General features: G+C 57.1%; 2 protein-coding genes across 4 annotated transcripts in view; one reads left to right on the top strand and one right to left on the bottom strand.

Moving 5' to 3' along the window:
- Window positions 1–2,975, bottom strand: part of GIPR (gastric inhibitory polypeptide receptor) — a 9,033-nt gene extending 6,058 nt beyond the window's left edge. Inside the window, exons 1-5 of one of the 3 annotated variants that reach the window (XM_012653325.1) lie at window positions 2,927–2,975; window positions 1,900–2,023; window positions 1,414–1,513; window positions 758–865; window positions 148–251 (exon numbers count right to left, since the gene is read on the bottom strand). In XM_012653325.1, the coding sequence (XP_012508779.1) occupies window positions 148–251; window positions 758–865; window positions 1,414–1,513; window positions 1,900–1,980 (393 nt within the window). In that variant the 5' untranslated portion in view covers window positions 1,981–2,023; window positions 2,927–2,975. Of the gene's footprint in view, window positions 1–147; window positions 252–757; window positions 866–1,413; window positions 1,514–1,899; window positions 2,024–2,926 lie in introns of those variants that run through there. The other 2 variants (XM_012653326.1, XM_012653324.1) reach the window with 2 other exon arrangements.
- Window positions 2,976–16,028: 13,053 nt separating this feature from the next.
- EML2 (echinoderm microtubule associated protein like 2) overlaps window positions 16,029–21,190 on the top strand; it is a 19,814-nt gene continuing 14,652 nt past the window's right edge. Inside the window, exons 1-6 of the mRNA XM_012653458.1 lie at window positions 16,029–16,093; window positions 16,599–16,627; window positions 16,832–16,961; window positions 19,939–20,088; window positions 20,665–20,734; window positions 20,835–20,945. Coding sequence (XP_012508912.1) covers window positions 16,074–16,093; window positions 16,599–16,627; window positions 16,832–16,961; window positions 19,939–20,088; window positions 20,665–20,734; window positions 20,835–20,945 — 510 coding nt within the window. The 5' untranslated portion in view covers window positions 16,029–16,073. The remainder of the gene's footprint in view (window positions 16,094–16,598; window positions 16,628–16,831; window positions 16,962–19,938; window positions 20,089–20,664; window positions 20,735–20,834; window positions 20,946–21,190) is intronic.

The following is a 21,190-nucleotide window of genomic DNA, read 5'->3' as shown; positions in this document are numbered from 1 at the left end:
ATGCATTTCTCTTTCTTTCTCCTGTAAGCAAGGCTGAGTGGGGTTTCTATCACTTGCAACCCACAGTCCTGAGCAGGCTCGGCCTGAGGTTGCTGCCTTTTCTCCTCTCCCTGGACATCCTAACCTGAATCCCTCACCCCTTCTTACCTGAAAGGACCCATTCTTCTCTGGGTTCTCACACTGGGTATGGTCTCTCCAAGGTCCCCACTGGCCATCACTGCCACACTGGCGGAGGACGAAGCCTGCAGCCACTGTGGGGAAACAGGGGAGGGAGGGGATCAGAGGCACAGAGAGACAGAGGAAGACAGAAAGACAAACTGCGAGACAAAGGCAGAGAGAGCCAAGGTGATGATTATGATGGTAATGATAAACCCTTATAAAGTTTACATATATTAAATAATTTAACATTCATACTGTCCTACAGACGGGAAAATTGAAGCACAAAGCAGTTAAACTGTCCAAGACTACGTAACTAGTTAGGCCAGGAAGACCCAGACATCCAGAGACAGACAGACTCAGGAAAAGGAGCGAAAATAAGAACGCCGTGGTCCCACAGAGAGAAACGGGGACAGAGAAGCAGCATTATTTGAGAAAGCCAAGGTTGGACAGGACGGAGAAACTCAGCCTGATAGAACGGAGCAGGGGACAAAGAGGAGCAGGAGAGGGGTGTAGGTGAGCTGCGGGGGGAGTGTCTGGGGACAAAAGTTAGGAACTGTTTTGTGTCTCGGGAGGACTTGGGGTCCAGGGAGCACCTCACCGTGGCGGTGCCAGGGCAGGTACCAGGGGCAGGACGCACGGGCAGTGGCGTTGGGTGCAGCAGAGTCCCAGCAGACGTACATATCGAAGGACCCGTTACAGGCGAGGCCTGCGGGTGTGCATGGGACCAGACGCCGGGTGGACCTACTGAGTCGCGGGCCCAGCGCCTCTCCACCTCTGACACGCTAGTCCTCCTCTAGCCCCGCCCACCAGGGGCGGGGCCCGCCCTGGCTCTGCCACGAGCTCCTCCCACCAGCCCTCAAGGTCCCCGCCCATCCGCTCCAGCCCCACTCTGGGCTCCTCCCACCGGCAGGTCCGAGCCCCTGATTCTTCCCGTCCAGAGAGGCTCTTTCCAGACTCCACCCCAAGCCCCGCCCCTTCATGGTCCTCTCCACTCAGGCCCCGCCCAGTCTTCTCCCATTTCCAGCTTCTTCTCAGTTCCACTAATCGTGGTCCTGTCCCAGTTCCTACCCCGCTCAGGTCTAGGCCCTTCCCACGGAGGCCAACCCCTCCAACCCCCAGGGGTCTCTCCGATCCAGGGCACATCAACCACAGATCCCTCCTCACTCAGGCCCCGCCCCCAGTCACAGGCCCCGCCCCCGACCGCCCCTCTCAGCCGCAGCCCCTCCCCGTCATCCCCCGCCCGCCTGGTCACACCTGAGGGCGGCTCCGCGGCCTCTAAGGTCTCCCGGCACTCCCTGCGGTACCGCTCCCAGCGCTGGTACAGCTCCCCGGCCGTGCGCCCCTCAGAGCCTGCCTGCGATAAGACAGAAGGGAGCACCCCCAGACCGACCCCCGCCCCCAGGCGGCTCGGTTCGTGTGGGCCAGAAACACCCCAGAGAGACTTCGAGGATCTGCCCCTTTTTGCTCGGGAGTCTTGCAAACCTCTTCGAAGTCTTGGGGGGTGCCTAGAAGCCACCAAGGGAGTTGCTGTGAGGGACTGAAAACGCTCAGGAACATTGGGGAGGGTGTGGCTGGAAGCCAGGAGGATTCGTGCGGGACAGAAGGACTGGGATATTCATTGAAACTTGAATCTGGGCACGCGGCGCAGTCTTAAAACTCTCTTTGCGGTGTGGGGAGACTTAAAACCGTCCCCAGACCTCCCTCCAAGCCTTGCACTCCTGCGGCCCCCGGAATCCTCACCTCCGCCCTCCGGAGCAGCAGCGGCAGCAGCAGCGACAGGAGCGGCGGCGGCAGCAGCCGCAGGGCCGGAGAGCTCGGCATCGTGGGGGCTGCGAAGGCTCTGGTCCCGCAGGGGCGGCAGGGCCTGGGGGGGTCCCAGGGCAGAGTCAGCATCAGCACCTCTGTCCTCCGCCCTGCGACTCCGACCCAACGCTCCCAATGCCCCCACGAGTGATGATTTGGGGCGAGGGGCAGAGGGGAGGTGTGAGGAGTGGGCGGGGCCTCCGGGGTGGGTGGGGCCGAGATCCGCTGCGTGCTCCGCCCCCACAGTTGTTGCTGGGGCAGCAGCGGTGGCGGGGGGGAGTGTTTGCTGAGCGGGCGGTTGCCCCAGAGCTTCGCAGGGCGGAGGCGTCAGTGTCACCAGGAGTCTAGACCTAGAGTGTCCGGGGAACCTGGTAACCGCCTTTGAGAGGAGGGAGCAGAAACCATCAGCCTAGCCGGGAGGGGAGCTTGAAACGCACATCTGAGTTCCCACTCTCCGAGCCCCAAGGGCTTTCAAAGTGCAAGTAGGATCCGGACCTTATAAAACTTTCCCCGCTGTAGATAAAGCCCAGAGTCAGTGGGACAACCCTCTCCCAGCATTCGAATATGTGGGGACTAGAGAGGCCCCAGATGCCCGGAAATTCATCGAAACCCCTACCCCACCCCACGCCCGTCGCCTCCGCATCATGTAGAGAAAGAGGGAAGCGGGAGCAGGGAGGGTCAGATCCAGCCCCAGAAGGACAGACACGGAGTCAGAGACACACGACACAGATGTACAGAGACTGAGCGACAGAACGAGACACACAGCAAGAGACCAGACAGCAAAGGGCAGAGAAAGACAGAGACAAAAATGCGGGCTGGGAGACGAAGAGGAGATGGCAACACAGAGATGGGGGAGAGAGAGATACAAGTGACCTAGCAGAGATCTCTAAACAGAGATTGAGACATGGGGACAGAGACACCAAGAGACAGACAGAGAGACGAGACTGTGGACATGAGCCCTCACCTGTCCCCAGTCCTGCTCGTGATCACTCGCTCCTGCTGCCCCTGCCTCCGCTGCCTCGCCTGGGCTCTGGGAGAGGTGACAGGCGCTCGCAGCCTGGGTGGTGGGAGGGGGCGGGGCCAGGGAGGGGCCGGGAACAGCCGGGGGGAGCAGGGGGCAGAGCCAGAGCAGAGCAAGGGGGCAGTCGTGTGACCATCACAGTCAGTCACTCGGGTGGGAGAGCAGTCACGGACGCCCCACCGAGTGTGCACGATCTCTCACACTGTCCCACCCGCAGCCCCCTGGTCACAGACGGCTCTGTCCCACCTAGCCACTCACACGCAGAGCCTCAGCCACTCAGTCATCCTCGCAGTGCCACACACACTCCCACACGCTGAGCCACAGACAGGCGCAGTCACGGGATCTCACACACTGCTACTCACAGAGTGACACGTTCAGTCACAGTCGCACAATCCCACGGTCACACCCGGACAGCCACGGTCTCTAACCCACAGGTTGACAGTCATCCACAGTGGCACACAGCCACATCCCCAGGGTCGTGGGCTCCTACACACACAGTAACACGATCGCAGCTTCCCACAGTCCCTGTAACACTATCAGTCACACACACAATCACTAGGTCACGTCACAAACACTGTCTCCCCCGCTGGCCTGTGTGCCCTGGGGAGGACAGAGCCAGGGCATCTCGGCCACCACTGGGTCGCTGGCATTGTCGAGATCACAGGCTTAAGGAATGATTGTCAATGAAAAACGTGTACACGGTGACGTGGTTGTTCCTGCAGTCACACAATCCTTCCATGACACAAGCTGAAAGTCGCACACAATGTTACGCCACCACACCCAGTAACACTCTTACACACTCACACACTTCGCGTATTCACCCAGAGTCCACAGTCACGTTCCAACAACACACATCCCCCAACTGTCCCTGAGTCACATTCTGTCACCCTCACTCGCACAGTCACCCAGTGACTGGTCATACAGACAACTCTCCCCACAGTCCCGTCCACACTCACAAGTTGCACACACTGGTACACATGTCGCACACACAATCCCATCTCCTACGGTCACACACAGTCACACAGGCGCGCACACCATCGTCCCACAGTCGCACACTGCACCGAAGCCTCGAGTGGTCTCATGGTCAGGCACACACACTCTTATGATCTCCGCTTCCAGGCTCTTCCTCTGCCCTAAATATGGGAACGTCTGTACGTGACCGGGAAGGCTTAGCACCCGGTCCCAGTTCCCAGCACCCTCGTCTCCCTTAACACAAACCATTGATTCACGCACATTAATCATACTATTAACATTCATGAGCACACGCTCCCCTGGGACTGAAAGATAAGTGGGACAGAGGCGAGTCTGCCCATTTTGCAGAGGAGAAATCGAGGCCCCAGGAGAGGCAGGGAGTAAGTGGTGGCATGAGGTCCCCAGCAGAGGCTGGAAGGGAACCAGCGGGGGAGCAGGGGTCCCAGCTTCCCGGCCTCTGGCTGGCCTCCCTGCTCTCTGCCCCACATTCCTGGCGCCCTCTGGGTCCTGGGAAAGGCTCGGTTCAAGGAATGGGGTGGGGAAGAGGTCTGAGGTTGCCGGGCACCTCTGGCAGAGGCTGGGGTTGGGAAGGAGTCTGTCCTTGGCCCCCAGAGGGCCTGGGGGTCATTCCCCTGAGGAAGGGAGGGAGAGGGAGGAGTGGGGAGGAGAGAGGCTGGCGAGCTGGGGCGGGAGAAGCAGGGGAGAGGAGTGAGGTGGTGGGAGACCGGAAAAGAAACCAAGGACCAAGAAGGAGAGAGGCCAACAGAGAAAGACAGGGAGGGAGAGAGAGAAGAGAGAGACAGAGGAGAAGAGAGAAACAGACCAAGAGAGACAGAGAGAAAGAAATAGAGAGAAATACACAGACAGACAAAGAGATATACAGATAAAGGGGAAGGGGGAGGGGAGGGGAGAGATAATAGATACAAACTGAGAGATGACAGGGACAGATTGAAAGATGGCAATGGGGGGCGGTGAAGGGAGGGAGAGGAGAGTGATGAATCCCCCCACCCCTCCCTCACACCCCCTCTAGGGGGACACAGAGGGTGGCCCTGGAGGACTGGAGGGGGGAGGCAGGGGCAGGTAGATGCCTGGGGTCCCTGCCTGGCCTCCTGCTGTGCCCCAGCCCTCCTGGGTCCTCTGCAGTCTCCCTGGGTCTAGGATGGATGGGGGCAGCTGGGCCATGGGGGTGGCCACATAGGCCCTCTCTAGCTGCCACGCTCAGGGCTTCTGGAAACTTCAGGCAGAGCAGCATCCTGCACCCTCCTCCTCCTCCACCTCCTCCTTCTCCACCTCCTCCTCCTCCTCCTCCTCCTCCTCCTTCTGGCTACCCAGCCCCTCCCTGGCAGCCAAATGCCATGCCCCTACCCCAGGGGACCCAGAAAGAGAGGAGCCTCATTCCCAGCCTTTCAATACTCTGGGGCTTGGATCTGCATTTCCCTTCTCTGTTCCTGTCTCTAAATTTAGCATGCTCGCTGCCCTCACCCCTCTTCTGCCTCTGCAAGTCTCTCCCTCCCTCTCACGCCCTTCCTCTCCCCCTGCCTTTCCCTCTCTGCTGTCTGTCTGTCTGTCTCTGTCCCGCCTTCTCTCTCTCTTTGATCAAATCTCTCCTTTCTCCTTTTCTCGAAGCCACACCCAATGTGTCTGTCTTTCCCCCTGCCTGTGGGGCGGTCTTTCCTCTCCCTGTTCCATTCTGCCTCTGTGCTCATTTCTGTTGGTCTCTTATCTTGGGTCAGTCTCTTTTTGTCTGTCTTTAAACTTTCTCCTTTCTCTCCTTTCTCTTTTACTGTCTTCCTTCTGGGAGTCTGTCTGTCTTGTTTCTGGATGTCAGTCTGTCTGCTTCCCTTTATGCATAGCCCCTGATTCCCGGTCTCCTGGAGCTTGTCCCCCAGTCCTCACGATAGCAATGACCAGGCAGTGCTCCTGCCCAGGGCACCATGGTGGGGAGGATGCTAGAAGGCCTGTGTCTCCCCCCATGGGGCTGCCTGGCCAAGCAGCGCCTGCGGGGAGCAGGCGGAGGCCTGGGGTGTCGGCAGATGGCGCGGGAGAAATGAGGCAGAGAGAGATGGGGAGAGGGGACGCCCTGTGGGGATTGAGGCCAAGAATGGGAGGCCCCCTGAGATTCACAGCTGCAGAAAGACAAAGAGAGACAGAGACAGAGACAGAGAGGAACTTGGAGGCCAGAGAGATAAGGACAGGGGTAGACTCTCTCAAAGACGCAATCAGACAGAGATGAGGCAGAGACACGCGGCTCCCCTAGGCCTCTTCCGGGCGGTGGGGGGTGGGGGTGGGGTTGCTGTCTCCATAGTGACCTCCCCAGATCCTGAGGGCAAATATTGTCCTGGCCAGAAGCAGGGCTGTGTTGACATAGTCTCATGCCGGGTTGGGGTGGGGGCTCCAGGGGCCCACAGGCCAGGATGAGGGGCGAGAGAGCAGAGGGGCTCTCAGCTGGGGCCCCAAGGACAGCTCCAGTTCCCCCCACCTCCAAATCCTGGAGCAAACATCCCATCCTGGGATGATCCACAGAGAGACTGGAAGCCGTAGGAGTCCCTGGCTGCCCCCTGGTGGTGGAAGGCGAGCCCTGAAGCCCTTTCCAAGCACAGGAGAGCGGGCTGGCCTAGGCATTTTCCTCCAGGCTGCTAGAACTTGGTCCTGTCCCCAACCTCAACCCCCAATAGCGCAGCCAGGCAGCCAGATGGTTCATGCTAGCGCACACACCTGATCCTGTCCCTCCGCTGCTCAGAAGCTGCCAAGGCCACCCAGTGCCCTCGGGAGAAAGCTCAGGCTCCCCTCCGTGGCTTTGAAGGTCCTCCCTGAGTTCCCCAGCCTTGCCTCCATGACTTCCTACCGCTTCAAGTCTTCCCAGCATCCCTTGCCTCTGTTCTAGCAGTTTGCTCTGCCTGACCGCCCCTCCTCACAATTTTTGTCAAGCCCATCCCAAAGTTAGCTTATTCATTCACTCAACAAACAGATCCTAGTTTTTTTCCCCTCTTGGACTACAAGCCCTGTGCGGGCAGGGCTGGGGCTGTCACAGTCACAGCTGTGTCCCCAGCAATGCCCAACACTGGTTCAGCAGAGATCAGGGCTCAATTCATTTTACTGTCATGTAGCAGGCGATGACCTTGGCAATGGGGGAAACGCTGGTGACTGGCACAGACGGCTCTCGCTCTGGCTTCATGAAGCTCCCAGCTCAAGCATAGACGCATAGGAGACAGACTGACAGAAGGAGAGGTAGGAAGAGAAACAAAGAAAGAAAGTCAGAAAGACAGTGGGGGTGGGGGTGGGGAAGCGAGGTGGAGAGAAAACCAGAGTCAGAGGTAAATATCAGTAATAACATTAATAATAATGGGGCCGGGCGCGGTGGCTCACGCGTGTAATCCTAGCTCTCTGGGAGGCCGAGGCGGGCGGATCGTTTGAGCTCAGGAGTTCGAGACCAGCCTGAGCAAGAGCGAGACCCCATCTCTACTAAATAGAAAAATTAGCCAGGCACGGTGGCTCGTGCCTGTAGCCCAGCTACTCGGGAGGCTGAGGCAGGAGGATCGCTTGAGTCCAAGAGTCTGAGGTTACTGTGAGCTAGGATAATGCCACGGCACTCTAGCCCGGGCAACACAGTGAGACTCTGTCTCAAAAAAAACAAAAACAAAAACAAAAAAACATTAATAATAGTGGGTACCAGATACTGGGCATTTTACATGTATTTATCTCACTCACTCCTCATAACAGACCTGTAGCAGAGGTATTATCCCCATTTTCCAGATGAGGAAACTGAGGCTCAGAGAGGGGTAGTAACTTGCCCAAGGTGACATCACTCAAAGCGATGAAGCAAGGACCCAGGATGTCCAACTTTGAAATCCATTTTCCAGACAGACAGAGACAGGGATGAGACAGAAAGATGAAGGGAGAAAGAAACGTGGAGGCAGAGAGAAGAGACAAAGACAGCCGGTGAGCCCTGTCTGCCCCACCCCTTTCCTCCAGCGGAGCCGCCCCCTCCCCACTCCTGTCTTTCAGGCCCCTGACATCTCCCCGCGAAAGCGCTCACTCGTAATCAAACTAGCAGCATTAACTGCACCCAGAAGCCAACACTTGGCAAGCACGAGCTCATTGAACCTGCTCTTCTCCCCTGGGAAGTGGATGACTCCCATTTTGCAGAAGAGGAAAAGCCAAGCCATTGGCCAAGTGACCCTGGCCCGCATGGCTCCTGACAGTGTCTGGTCCCCATACTGAGCCTGGGAGCCTCTCCAAGGCAAGGGCTGGGTGTGACTCTTTGTGTGCCATCCCCCTCCCATTACCCGTCGGGCTGAATTCCTCCCCTGTTGTTCTTTCAGCCACGCCCTGACCCTACTCCCCTCCCCCACCATATGAAGTCCCAGCATCTGAACTCCCCTGTGCTCCCATAGTCCTCTGGGGACACCCCCGTCACAGCCCTTAACACTTTGCGGCCCGCTCCAGAAGCGTGAATGAGAGAGTCTGACATCCCCTCTCCTAGAATCTGAGCTCGTGGGGATTGTGGGGTGGGAGAAGCGGGAGTTTGGGAGGCAGAACACCCCAGTTCCTGCTTTGCTTCTGTCAGCAACACAATCAACTGTGATCCTAGCATGATAATGGCCCATGGCTATTTTGGTCATCACTTTGAAGCCACCATTGATTTTGATGCCCCACATAGTAAGTGTTCACCGGGAAATTCATACGGCTTGCTGTCATTTAGTGTGTGCCAGGCACTGTACTAATGTGTGGTTTACGTATGTGGCCTCACTGGGGCTCAGGGATGATACAGTGACAAACTGCAAAAGTCTTCCCACAGCCTTCAAGATCTGGAAGGTTCATCATCTCCCTGACCTTATATCCTTCCACTCCCTTCTCCCTCCATGGCTCCATCCTCACCACTCTTCTTATTGCCCCAAGAATATACCAAACTCAAACCTGCCTCAGGACCTTTGTACCAGCTGTTTCCTCCATCTGGGAAGCTTCCTCCCACCCCAACTCTAGGCATAATTGCTTCCTTCTTGTCATTCACATCTCAGCTCAAATGTCACTTCCTCAGAGACAGTTTCCCTGGCTCTACTGTCTCTAAATTAGCCTACACTCCCATCCTTCCTGATCATATATATATATATATTTTTTTTGAGACAGAGTCTCACTCTTTTGCCCAGGCTAGAGTGCCGTGGCATCATCTTAGCTCACAACAACCTCAAACTCCTGGGCTCAAGCGATCCTCCTGCCTCAGCCTCCCAAGTAGCTGGGACTACAGGCATGCGCCACCATGCCCGGCTAGTTTTTTCTATATATTTTTAGTTGTCTAATTAATTTCTTTCTATTTTTAGTAGAGACGGGGTCTTGCTCTTGCTCAGGCTGGTTTCGAACTCTTGAGCTCAAACAATCCGCCGGCCTCGGCCTCCCAGAGAGCTAGGATTACAGGCGTGAGCCACCGTGCCCGGCCCATATACTTTTTTTTTATCATCTTCATACTACTTACCAGATCTGGAATGATCTCACCAGCTCTGTGCCTGTTTTCTCATCTGAAAAATTGGGATGAAAATAGGGCTTTTGGTGAGTATAACTGGGATAACTGAGTGTTTGGCACGTAGTAAGTGCTCAATAAATGCTAGCTAGTGTTATTTATTTTGTGTATGGTGGTTTACATATTCCATTAAACTGAAAGACCAGTGGGAGTAAACTCCGAGGCTGACTCGATCCCTCCTGAAACTTCAGCACCTAGAACAGAGCCTGGCACTTAGTAGGCACTCAGTAAACATTTCTGAATGAATGAAAGAGGTAGGCACGCATATGAGCCTCCACTTTCCAGGTGCAGACACCGAGCCTCAGGGTCACACAACCAGAAAGTGGTGGAGTCAGGATTCAAATCCAAGTCAGTCTGGTTCCAAAGCTTCCGGTATCTGCCTGTGTGTCGGGAGGTAAGTCTCTTTCCGCTCTTGACTTCACTTCTCTTGCCTAAGAAACATGATCTGGGGGTTGACCCTCAATGGAGACTTGGGGAAGGCGGTCCACTATTCTTTAAATCCATTGTCAGGCTTTCTACCCTCCCCTCTTCCCCCGTAACTTCCGAGCCATCTCTGTCTGACACGCGAGCTGGCCCAGGCCACACAACTGGGCCTTTGTCAAAACCCGGACTGGGCAATAAGGTTGTGGGAGACCAGGGCTCTAGGGGACGGGCTAAGGGCCTGGGGCCGCAGACGGGAAGGTGGAAGGGAAGGTTAGGGAGGGACTAAGGGACTCGGGGGCGGGGCGTCTACATTCCAAGAAGGCAGAGCTAATCCTATAAGAAGGTCGTGTCAAGAGCGCTGGGCAAAGTGCTATAATAAAAACCTTCGGACGTTCGGGGGGCGGTGCTAATGGTTGGTGGGCGGGAATAAAACTTTAGCACCCGCAAGATTCTGGGGGTGGGGCTAAGAGCCCTGGGGGTGGGTCTTGATCTAATAAACAAGGACTACCTGAGCGGGTTTGAGGCTCCAATGCCAGGCCCTGGTCTTGCGGGGGGCGGGGAGGGGAGAGCGGCTTTTGGAAAACCCAATAAGGTGGAGAAGGTGTTAGGGGCAAAGGATGCCTTCCTCTACCTCATCCTCCTCCCAGAGCTGCGGGCTACGCTGCAAGCTGAAAAGCGGGAAGGCCCTGCCCCTTCCAATCCCTCTGCATTCCTATTGGTGGAGGGGCCTGAGCGACAGGCTCTCATTGGTTCTGAACAGGAGAGGAGGGGGTCTAGAGAGAATACACTCCGCTTGTGGGTGGGACCAGACGGTACCTAGGGGGATCCCGGCGCAGCCAATCCTGGCCCGAGGATTGTGTTGGGGGCTTGGCGGGGGGTGTCCCAACCCCCCTTTCTGGGCATCTTGGGGGATGACCCCAGTGCCAGGCCCAGCGCCGGCCGCCTGATGCCAGGCAGGCTGAGCTGGGGATGCTGGAACGAAGGGCGTTGCTATGGCAACGGGAGGCAGGGCCTGGGGGGGGCACCGGGCCCGGGCTGGGGCCGGGGGGGCCGGTGGTGGCTGTGGTGGGGCGATGGCGGAGCGCGGCCCGGCCTTCTGCGGCCTCTACGACACGTCCTCGCTGCTGCAATACTGCAACGGTGAGACCCCTCCTCAGTTCCGACCTTGGCCCCGCCCAGGGCTGGACCCATCTCTTCCTGCCCCAACCTCCTCCTTCCAAGTCCCCAGCCCCCTCCCTTTCTGAAGATTCCCTTTCCTCCCCGTCAGCAGGATCCTGACCCAAGAGCAAGGTCCCCAAAGCCCAGATCAAGCAGCCACCCGCTTTGGTCCTCCCCTGTCCCCGAGGTGACTAGACAGAAGGGGGCAGAATCCGAAGGAACCTGGGATTTGAAGGGGGGAGGACTTGGGGGTCGACTGGGCCAGGAACTCTGCCTCTGAATTCTCTGGGACCCTCCCGTTTCCATGGCAGAGGGACAGACAGATTAGAGGAGGGTGGGGGTGGGATTTGGTGTTGAGTTGAGGGCAGGGTATGGGATCAGGTAGGACAGCCAGAGGACTTTGCCTTCGCTATATCCCCCAGATATAGTGATACAGGCCCTCAGGCCCTGCCCCTCCCACCCATTAGGACTCATCCCTCCTCCCTAGACAAGTGGATATGACACCCATAGGGCCATTGCGGGTGTCAGGCCCAGCGGAGGAAGCTGGGGGCAGAGGGGGAGACGGGAGGAGAAGTGGGAAGTGGGGCCTGGTCTTTGGGCAAAAGGGCGGAGGGCAGGGGAATGGCGGTGGGGGGGTAAGAGGGGCAGAGGGCTGAGTTGAGGGGGTGGGATGGTCAGGCCAAGGCCTCTGAATGCAGCTGGCCTCTCTGGGTGGGGACAGAAGGGTCAAGGTGAAAGTGTCTCCATTCCACTCAGGGGGGCCCTGAGAAGGGACCAGTATTCAGTTTGGAGGCTCACTCCCCTGGGCACACACCCTGGTGCCAGGGACCACTGGACTTGGCAGAGGACCCAGAATGCTCATTTTGTCCGCTTCTGTCCCTCTAAGAGGCAGGATGATTGGATGCCCAAGCCTGGGTTGAATACAGGTTCTTCCACTGAAAGGCTGTGTGTCCATGCACAAGTAACTTCACGTCTCTGGGCTTCAGTCTCCTTCCTCCTCCTTTCCTCCTAAAATGGATTATAATACTACAACTATTAGAATTGTCAAAAGCATTAGGTACCATAAAAACAGTTCATTCTATTCTGGATTTATTGAGCACATACCATGAACCAGGAAGCATGCTAAGTGTTTTGCGTGAGCAGTGCCTGGCACATGTAAGCTCACAGTAACGGCTACCATTTTTTTTTTTTTGGTTAATATTATTAATGGTACGTAGGAAGAGGCTCGGCATAACGAGGTGGTTGGGTCCTCTTGCCCCCACTTACTGGCCCTGTGACCTTTGGTATGTCTCTGCACCTTAGTTTCCTCGGTTGCAAAACGTGATGCCAACAGGACCCCAAGATTCCCCCCGTTGGGAGTTCCAAGTCCTGAGAGTTCTCCCTTCTGACCTCAGAGGCCCCCACCTTCCTCTGCAGGTCCAAGTACCCGACCTGGGAGGCGCTGGGGGCGGGGGGCAGGGCGGGCAAAGCTCGGCAGGCGATTGGGCCGCGGGGTGGCGGGGAGGGTCAGGGAGGGAAGGGAGGGCCCCGCGGCTGCACTGCAGAGCGCAGCAGGCAGGCTGGGCGGCCTGTGGACGCGGGATGGCAGGTGCGACCTTCATGCCTCCTCCCTGTGTACGCTACCACCTCTACTTCCACCGGGCTGGGAGCCAGGGTCTCCTTGGTTGTGGCCAGCAATGAGTCTGGGTATGAGTGTTCTTGGGGGAAGAGAGGAGGGGGGGTCCACTTGGTCCTCTGCCCCTCCCACTTCGGGAAAATGGGCGAGGTTGGGGGACCATGGGGGAGTCATTTTGGCTGCACCCATGAGCTGGAGAGAAGGGACAGAGCCAACTATGAGGCGTGGGGGTGCCGAAGCGAAATAAAGAAGCAGAGCAGAAGAGAGGAACCCCTGCTGGGGAAGAGTTTGGGTGTCATCCCCGCCCGCATCTCCCTTCCTTGGTCTCCTGGGTCTGCGATATGCTGCCTGCAACCCCCAAGTCTGCCGCCAGGGGCCGCAGAAGCTCTGTCCTTGCAACCGACTCTAGGGTAGAACTCGGGGTGAGCAGAGCTGGGGAAGAGGAGGAACTGGGCATGACCCTTTGGCTTGGAAAGTCTAGGAACAGCGAAGGAACGTTAGTATCCATGATAGAATATTCGCCGGGAAATGTTGGGGTCCATTCTAGAATGTTAGTGTCATTAGGAGTAGGTTGATGTCATCTCTAAAATGTTGCTGTCTCACATAGATGTTTAGCATCTTAGTCATAGAGTCTTAAAACCAGAGTGAGAGGCTTCTGGAGTCACAGCATTTTAGAAGGTGAGAGGAAGGGACTTCCCCAAGGTCATACGGCCAGGGCGCTGCGGCAGAGGACTGTGGGGAAGGGCTGGAGAGTGGTGGGGATTTCCTTCCCCATTCGGAGCCATCTTCGGTGGCCCATCTCCAAGCGTCCCAGCCCCAGGTAGCTGGAAAGGAAGGGGGTGTGGCTGGCCTCGCTTAGGCCCGGGACCGCCGGGGGATGCCTCGGGGCGCTGGAGCTCCCGGGTGGCCCCTGCAGCCAGCGCTCCCCCACCTTCCAGATGACAATTTGTCAGGGACGAGCGGCATGGAGGTGGACGACCGCGTGTCGGCGCTGGAGCAGCGGCTGCAGCTGCAGGAAGACGAGCTGGCGGTCCTAAAGGCGGCGCTGGCAGATGCACTGCGTCGTCTGCGCGCGTGCGAAGAACAGGGCGCAGCGCTGCGCGCGCGGGGCACCCCCAAGGGCCGGGCTCCTCCACGCTTAGGCACCACCGCCTCAGGTATCCTCGCTACATTGGAGGGGTGAGATGGGGAGGGCCCAGGGCTCGGACCTCGTACTCACCCTCTTCTGTCCTCTAACCTCATCTCTCCAGTGTGTCAGCTCTTGAAAGGCCTTCCCACCAGGACGCCCCTCAATGGCTCGGGACCCCCGCGGCGTGTGGGCGGCTATGCCACGTCCCCATCCTCCCCCAAGAAGGAGGCGACCTCCGGGCGTAGGTAAGGCACGAAGCCGTGATCCCCGGCCTCTTCCAGGACCTTGCGGGAGACAGAAGCTGTTTGTATGGAGAAAGGACTCACGTGCTCGAGCTCCGTCAACGAGGGTGCAGGGAGGATCTTGCTCGCCCACGGCACTTCTCCTGCTGGCCTCCAAGCCTCTGCCCCCAGCCGTGCTCTCTTTTTGCAGTGGCCGCCGCTACTTGTCACCAGAGCGCCTTGCTTCCGTGCGCCGCGAGGACCCCCGCAGCCGCACCACATCCTCCAGCAGCAATTGCAGCGCCAAAAAGGAAGGGTGAGGCGGGGGGTCGTGTCACAGAGGGTGGGGCCAGGACCCCAGATAGGCAGGGGAACGGATGGGGAGCTTGGACTCATGCCCCAGGCCACGTGGTCATAACCTAGAATAGGGTCAGCTAGTTCGGAACGCGGGGACAGTGCCTGAAGCTTGGAGGGACCAGTATTGAGGTGGCATCAAGGCCTGGAGGGGCGGAGCCAATATTGAGGGGCGTGGCCAGAGTTTAAGGAGCGGGACTAAAACACAGAAGGCGCACGGTGGTGGTTACAGGGTGAGCCAGGGAGGAAGTCGGGGAGGAGCCAGGCTATGGGCGCGGCTATTAAGGTAAAAGAGAGTCCCCATTGAATCTCGGGGATGCAGTGAGGACAGAAGCCTCAGAGTTTGCAGGAAATCTGCGGCAGGGGTGTGGCCAGAGTGTTAGCCTGGGCGGAATTAGAACCCGAAGCTGAGGGGGGTCCACGGAGGCTGAGATCAGGTGGGACAGTGTCGGATTCCAGAAGCGCTGATGGGCGGAGTCAGGGGGCCCTGCGGGGGAGATGGGTGTGGCTTGGAGGGGGCGGGGCCACTGGTGGCCGTGGTCAAATCTCAAGAGGCGGAGCCAACTTGGAGGCCTTGAAGAGACTCAACTCAGGGACTGGGTCACGTGAAAGTGGACGTGGTCAGAACGCGGAGCTGGAGGAGGAGAGCCCAGAGGAGGGGGTGGCAATCAATTACTAAGAGACTGACTGAGTCAACTCAGGGACAGAGTTAGGAGGAGGTGGGTGTGATCAGAATGCTAGGCGTGGCAAAGCCCCCAGAGGCGGGGCGGTGCTGGAGAGCTGCTGGGGTCGCGGTGCAGTGGCTTGGAGGCCAGGCTAAGGTCAGACCACGGTCAAAGCCACACATTTCTGGCCGGGACCGTGGCTCACGCCTGTAATCCTACTACTCTGGGAGGCTGAAGCGAGAGGATCACTTGAGGTCAGGAGTTTGAGACCAGCCTGAGCAAGAGCAAGACCCCCGTTTCTACAAAAAATAGAAAAATTGGCCCGGCATGGTGGTGCCCACCTATAGTCCCAGCTACTAGGGAGGCTGAGGCAGGAGCATCGCTTGAGCCCAGGAGTTTGAGGTTGCTGTGAGTTCTGATGACGCCGCTGCACTCTAGCCAGGGCGACAGAGTGACCCTGTCTCAAAAACAACAACAACAACAAAAAAGCCACACATTTCAACTCAGTTTGAGGCTGCAGTGAGCTATGATGACGCCACTGCACCCTAGCCAGGGCGACAGAGTGAGACCCTGTCTTAAAAAAAAAAAAAAGCCACAGATTTCAGCTCTACTCCAGTAATAGTGTCTTGTGTCAGGCATGACTCCAGGCACTTCACATGAATGAGCCAATTTCTTCCCTGGCAACCACCCGGGAAGCGTGGGTACCCTTATTACGCCCATTTTTTAAATAAGAAAACTGAGGCAGAAGTTGGGCAACTCATCTACCCCGCGGGGAGGTGGGAGAACTGGGGTTTGAACTCAGGCGGCCGCGCTCCCGAGTGAGTCCGTGTTTTCAACCACTCTCCCCCACCCACCCCCAAAAGAGCCTGGTATCAGGACGCCACGGCCCGGGATGTGGGACTCGGTGGGACCCGCCGGCTCCAGGGGTCGGCGCGGAGGGCGGGGCAGGGCGCGCCGGCGCGGGCACCTCCCAGGGCCGGAAGCTGCAGAGCTGGCCCCGGCTCCACCCCCGGCCCCGGAGCTCCGCCAGCCGCCGCCATGAGTAGCTTTGGAGCTGGGTGAGACCCTTTCGCAGACCCCCTCCTCCCCGCGCTCTCGGGGCCTGGATCCCAGGCCTCCCCCATCCCCTGGGGCCCAGGCCGGCCAGCCTCACCCCTTTGGGCCGGTGAAAAGGAATGTGGAGACACGCCCCTTCCCTGAAACTTTCACCGCTCCTCCCGCTGCTTCAAGTTTGGGGCGCTGGGCGACTGCGGGTGGGGAGCGTTGGGGAGCACCTTGCTGATTAGGAGGGAGGGGTCCCTGGTGACTCCCCTCTTCCAGGATCGCGTCCCTGCCACTTCGTGCTGTGTGATCTTTGGCGATCACTGCCTCTCTGGGCCTGTGTCTTAGGCTCTGCAAGATCAACCGAGCAAAGCACACGGCCTGCAGAGAGGCAGCGCTCCGCTCCTTACTCAGCCCGGAGCTTCATCGGAGACCTCGGGGAGGGCTGGGGTGGGGCGTGGTTTCTCCCCTTTTCTGACCCGCCTACTAAGACTTTTTTTTTTCTGTATCCTTTCCTGACAGCAAAACCAAAGAAGTTATCTTCAGCATAGGTGAGTGGGGAAGGGGCAAGGGCTTGGTGGAGGCTTTCTGGGGTGACAGGCCAGAGCTGGAGGTCATGAGACCTGGTAGTGGGCCTCTCTGGCCTCAGTTTCCCCACCTGTTTGTTTATTTATTTATTAAATGAAGCCTGAAGAGTAGTGGGAATAGGGCTGGGGGCTGGTGTCTGTGTCTGACCTCTGGGGGTGTCCTGGCAGAGGAGGGCTCCGTGAAAATGTTCCTGAGGGGCCGCCCTGTGCCCATGCTGATCCCAGACGAGCTGGAACCCACCTACAGCTTGGACACACGCTCAGAGCTGCCTTCCTGCCGGCTCAAGCTGGACTGGGTGTATCCTTTTGCCAGAATCTCGCCCTCTGCACTCCCGCCCCCTCCAGAGGAGCTGAGCCCTTCTGGTGCAGGACTGCAGCAGGAGGGAAGGGACTTTGCCACGAGGAAAGCGGGACTTCCCAGGCCTCTCCAGCTGAGGAGTCAGGAAGCCGGTGGCTCAGCGGGTTAGCTGAAATGACCTTTTATTCATTAATGCGAATGTTTACCGAGTGCCTTCCACATGGCAGATTCTCCTCTACACGGGAGCTGTGTTCACAGAGGTCACCTTCTAAAGGGGTGACAACACAGGAGCTGGGGATTAAATAAACAAGATCATTTCAGTTAGGAATAAATGCGGGAAATACTGGAACCTAAGGTCAGGGGAGGGGAGCAACTAGGTTTCTCCGAGGAGGGGACGTTTTTGCTAAGAACTGCAGTCAGGAGCCAGGGTAGAAAGAACCAGAAAGAGACCATTCCAGACAGAGGTCACAGCAGGTACAAGTACGATGTGGCCCAAGTGAGTTTGGGTATTTGAGTAACAGAAGGAGTTGGGAATGGTTAGCAGCCTTGGATTTGGAGCCTGACGGAAATGAGTACAAACCTCAGGGCAGCTTCTGGCTGGCTGTGTGACCTTCAGTAAGTCACCTTGACTCTGTGCCTCAGTTGCTTTCTCTGCAAAAAAAAATGGATCTCATGATCTCAGATTCATAGGACTGAAATAACGTGTAAAGGTGCTGAGCTCGTAGTATGTGCCCCATATACAGAGGTTGATAAAATAATAACTACTCTTTATTGAGCACTTATTATGTGACAGGCACTGTTCTAAGTTCTTCCGTGTACAAATATGTTGAATAATAGGATCCCTCTCTTCTGCAGCGCTGAGAATGTATTTTTACAACCAGCAGCCTCCGAGGGCCTCTGAGGCCTGCAGGTTTGGAATTCTTACCCACTTTCCAGATGAGGAAACTGAGCCCAGAAGAGGGGACTGAGCCCTGTCCTAGGGAGTCAGAGCAGATCTGAAACAAGAACCGTGACTCTGGGACTCAAGCTTTTTCCAGAAAGCCCACTGGGATTGGAGTCCACGCCCCAGGAATCCAGTCCCTGTCTGCTTCTCTCAGGGCCTCGGCTTCCTCTCTGGAGGAGGCAGGGAGGTTGGTGAAATGGCTTGGCTTTCTGAGAGCCCAGAACCTTCTTGAGGCAGCTGGAAATATTCACAGGGCTCTGTCCCAACCGTCCTGCCAGGCAGCGCATGATAGTCACCTGCAGAGAGGAGGCTGTGACTGCAAAAGTTAGTGTGGCCCTCAGATTGTTCATCTCTGCGATGACCACAGGGCAAAGAAGTTTCTATGGGGTCAGGGTATACATGTTGACATTCATTCAAATATTTTCCAAACATCTGAGACAGAGGGCTAGGGACCCGGCAGTGACCACGACAGCGTTCACCTGCCCTCCTGGGGCTTATAATCGAGCAGGGGATCAGACTCAGTGACAGTGACAACTTGTGGGAGGCCAGGATGGGGGAACCCACATGGGGGCAGCTGAGCCAGCCTGGGATCAGGAAGGGCTTCCTGGAGGAGGAGATAGAGAAATGGAAAGAACAGTCTCAGCCACCGTGGAACTTGCAAGTCTCTTTGGGGAATATGGGCAGATAATTAACGCATCAGTCAGCTAATTACTAAGTGGGTAAGTCCAGTGGAGGAAATGAGTCCGAGAGCTGCTCTGAGGAGGCGAGAGCCGAGAAGGGTGTTGGGGGAGTGTACCAGGCAAAGGGAAAGGTTAATGCCAACGCCTGGGGTGGTGGCAGTTTAAGGAACTCCAAGATCAGAGAGCAGGGGAGCACAGGGCCCCACTAAGGCCAGGGAGGAGCCAGTCAGGCCAGTTGAGAGGGGCCTGGGCTTTCTCCTGGGAGCACTGGGGGCCTCGAAAGTTCTGAACAGGGAAGGGACAGCCATTCCTTCAACAGATATTGAACTCCTAATGTCTATTGTGTGCCAGGCCCTGATCTGGGCACAGGGGCTACAGCAGTGAACAAAACAGACAAAGATCCCAGCCCTCCTGGAGTGGTCACTCTAGTCACAGAGACAGACAACACGTTCAGTAGATAATGTGGGTGCTGATGAGCGCATTGGAGAAATACAGTAGGGAAGAAGGGGATGGGTTTGTAGTTTTAAACAGAATGGGCAAGGAAGGCCTCTCCGAGGACCTGATAGTTGGGCAGAGAGACCTGAAGGAGACAGAGAGAGCATAGAGAGATGAAGGGGAAGAGTATTCAGGTGGAGGGAACAGCAAGTGCAAAGGCCCTGAGGTGACAACAGGAAGGAGGTGAATAATTCAGGAGCTCAGCCGGGGGCCCAGACCAGCCAGCCCTGGGCTTTTGTGAGGACTTTGTCTTTGATCTGAGTGAGGTGGCAGCCAGGGGAAGGAAATGAGCTGACTTCAATGTTAACGGGTTGGAACAGGATCCCTCTGGCCTCCCTGGGGGAAATAGGGGGTGTTTTAATTTCCTGTAGCTGCTGTAACAATGACCACAAACTTGGTGGCTTAAAACAGCAGAAAGTTTTTCTTTGACAGTTCCAGAGGTCAGAAGTCCACAATCAGGGTGGCAGCAGTGCCACGTTCTCTCCAGAGGCTCTAGGGGAGAGTTTGTTCCTTGCCTGTGTCCTAATTTTTGGTGGCTGCCAGCAATCCTTCGAGCCCCTTGTCTTGTAGGCATATCACTCCAATCTTGTCTTCACGTGGCCTCTGTCCCCCAATCCCCACCCCGTGCCTGGATTTAGGGCCCATTCCAAGATGATCTCATCTTAAGGTCCATATTGCATCTGCGAAGACCCATTTTCCATATAAGGTTACATTCACGGGTGCTGGGGGATAGGACATGGACATTTGTTGGGAGGGTGACCATCATTCCAGCCACTACAGGGGGAAGAGTAGAAACAGGAGAACCTCATTCCGATGCGACACAGAACAGGCTCCTTAACCGGCCCCTGGGCGTCTCCAGCTATGGCTACCGCGGCCGAGACTGTCGGGCCAACCTTTACCTGCTGCCCACGGGGGAGATTGTGTATTTTGTGGCTTCGGTGGCTGTGCTGTACAGCGTGGAAGAGCAGAGGCAACGACACTACCTAGGACACAACGATGACATCAAATGGTGAGGGATGAGAGGGAGGGGACAGGACAGAGCTGTCGGTCAATGTCAGCCCCCACCCCTGCTAGGGCTGATTCCACATCATCACTGCCACGGTAGAGTGTCAGGTGGGGCCCAGCCTTTGCTCCATCTCCAAAGCCACCAGCTGTCCCCAGGCTGAATTCAGTGGGAAAATGTGGGTTGGTTATCCATATTGCAAATGTTGGTGAATTCGCTCAATGCCTGGATCTTTTCCTTCTTTTGAAAACTCTGAACCGGCACTCCAGACAGTCCGGTGGCGGATGGGAGTTGAGTGGGGGCGGCCCCTGAAAAATCGGTGTGTTCCCTGAGCCACTGTTCGGGCTACAGGCCAGAGTCCTGCTGGCCTTTGAGTTAGAGAGCCCAGGCCCGAGTCTAGCTTCCGAGCCAGCCTACCCAGAGCGTGTCCACTTAGCGCCACTGAAGGACTAAATAAATGTTTATTGACTAAATAACTCGATCAACCAATTTGTGGAATGAGTAACCAGGCACTGTGTCAGTGAGCCGCCTAGAGCCCCTTCCGTCCCCCTGAGCCCTGTCCCTCTGTCTCCTCTCTCTCAGCCTGGCCGTCCACCCGGATATGGTCACCATCGCCACAGGACAGGTGGCGGGCACCACTAAGGAGGGGAAGGTAATGGGGGCGAGGGGGCACGCAGAAAAGAGGACAGGACCAGAGTTGGGGGGAGCGAGCAGCTGGGCCCGCCAGGTAACAAGCCCTCTCTTTCCTGCAGCCGCTGCCACCCCATGTGCGCATCTGGGACTCAGTTTCCCTCTCCACGTTACACGTGCTGGGCCTGGGGGTGTTCGACAGAGCCGTGTGCTGTGTGGGCTTCTCCAAATCGGTAAGTCCTTGGCGCACCGCCGGCCGCCTCACCTGCAAATGCAGGGCAAGTGCGCTCACGTCTTCACCCGCCCCTTCGGGCCGGAGGCCACGCCCTTATTGTGACGTCACAGAGGCGGGCCACGCCTCCGGCAGAATTATGACCTCCCAGACCTGCTGTTTGCCCTAGTGAGGGGCACCGTATGTCCTGATTCGTTCCCTTGCAGATCAGTTAATGGTTGTTGCGCTATTTTTAGCACCCCCTGT

Source organism: Propithecus coquereli, unplaced genomic scaffold, assembly GCF_000956105.1.
Source record: "Propithecus coquereli isolate 6110/MARCELLA unplaced genomic scaffold, Pcoq_1.0 Scaffold42, whole genome shotgun sequence".
Lineage (NCBI taxonomy): Eukaryota > Metazoa > Chordata > Mammalia > Primates > Indriidae > Propithecus > Propithecus coquereli.
This window is presented reverse-complemented; position numbering and strand designations above follow the sequence as displayed.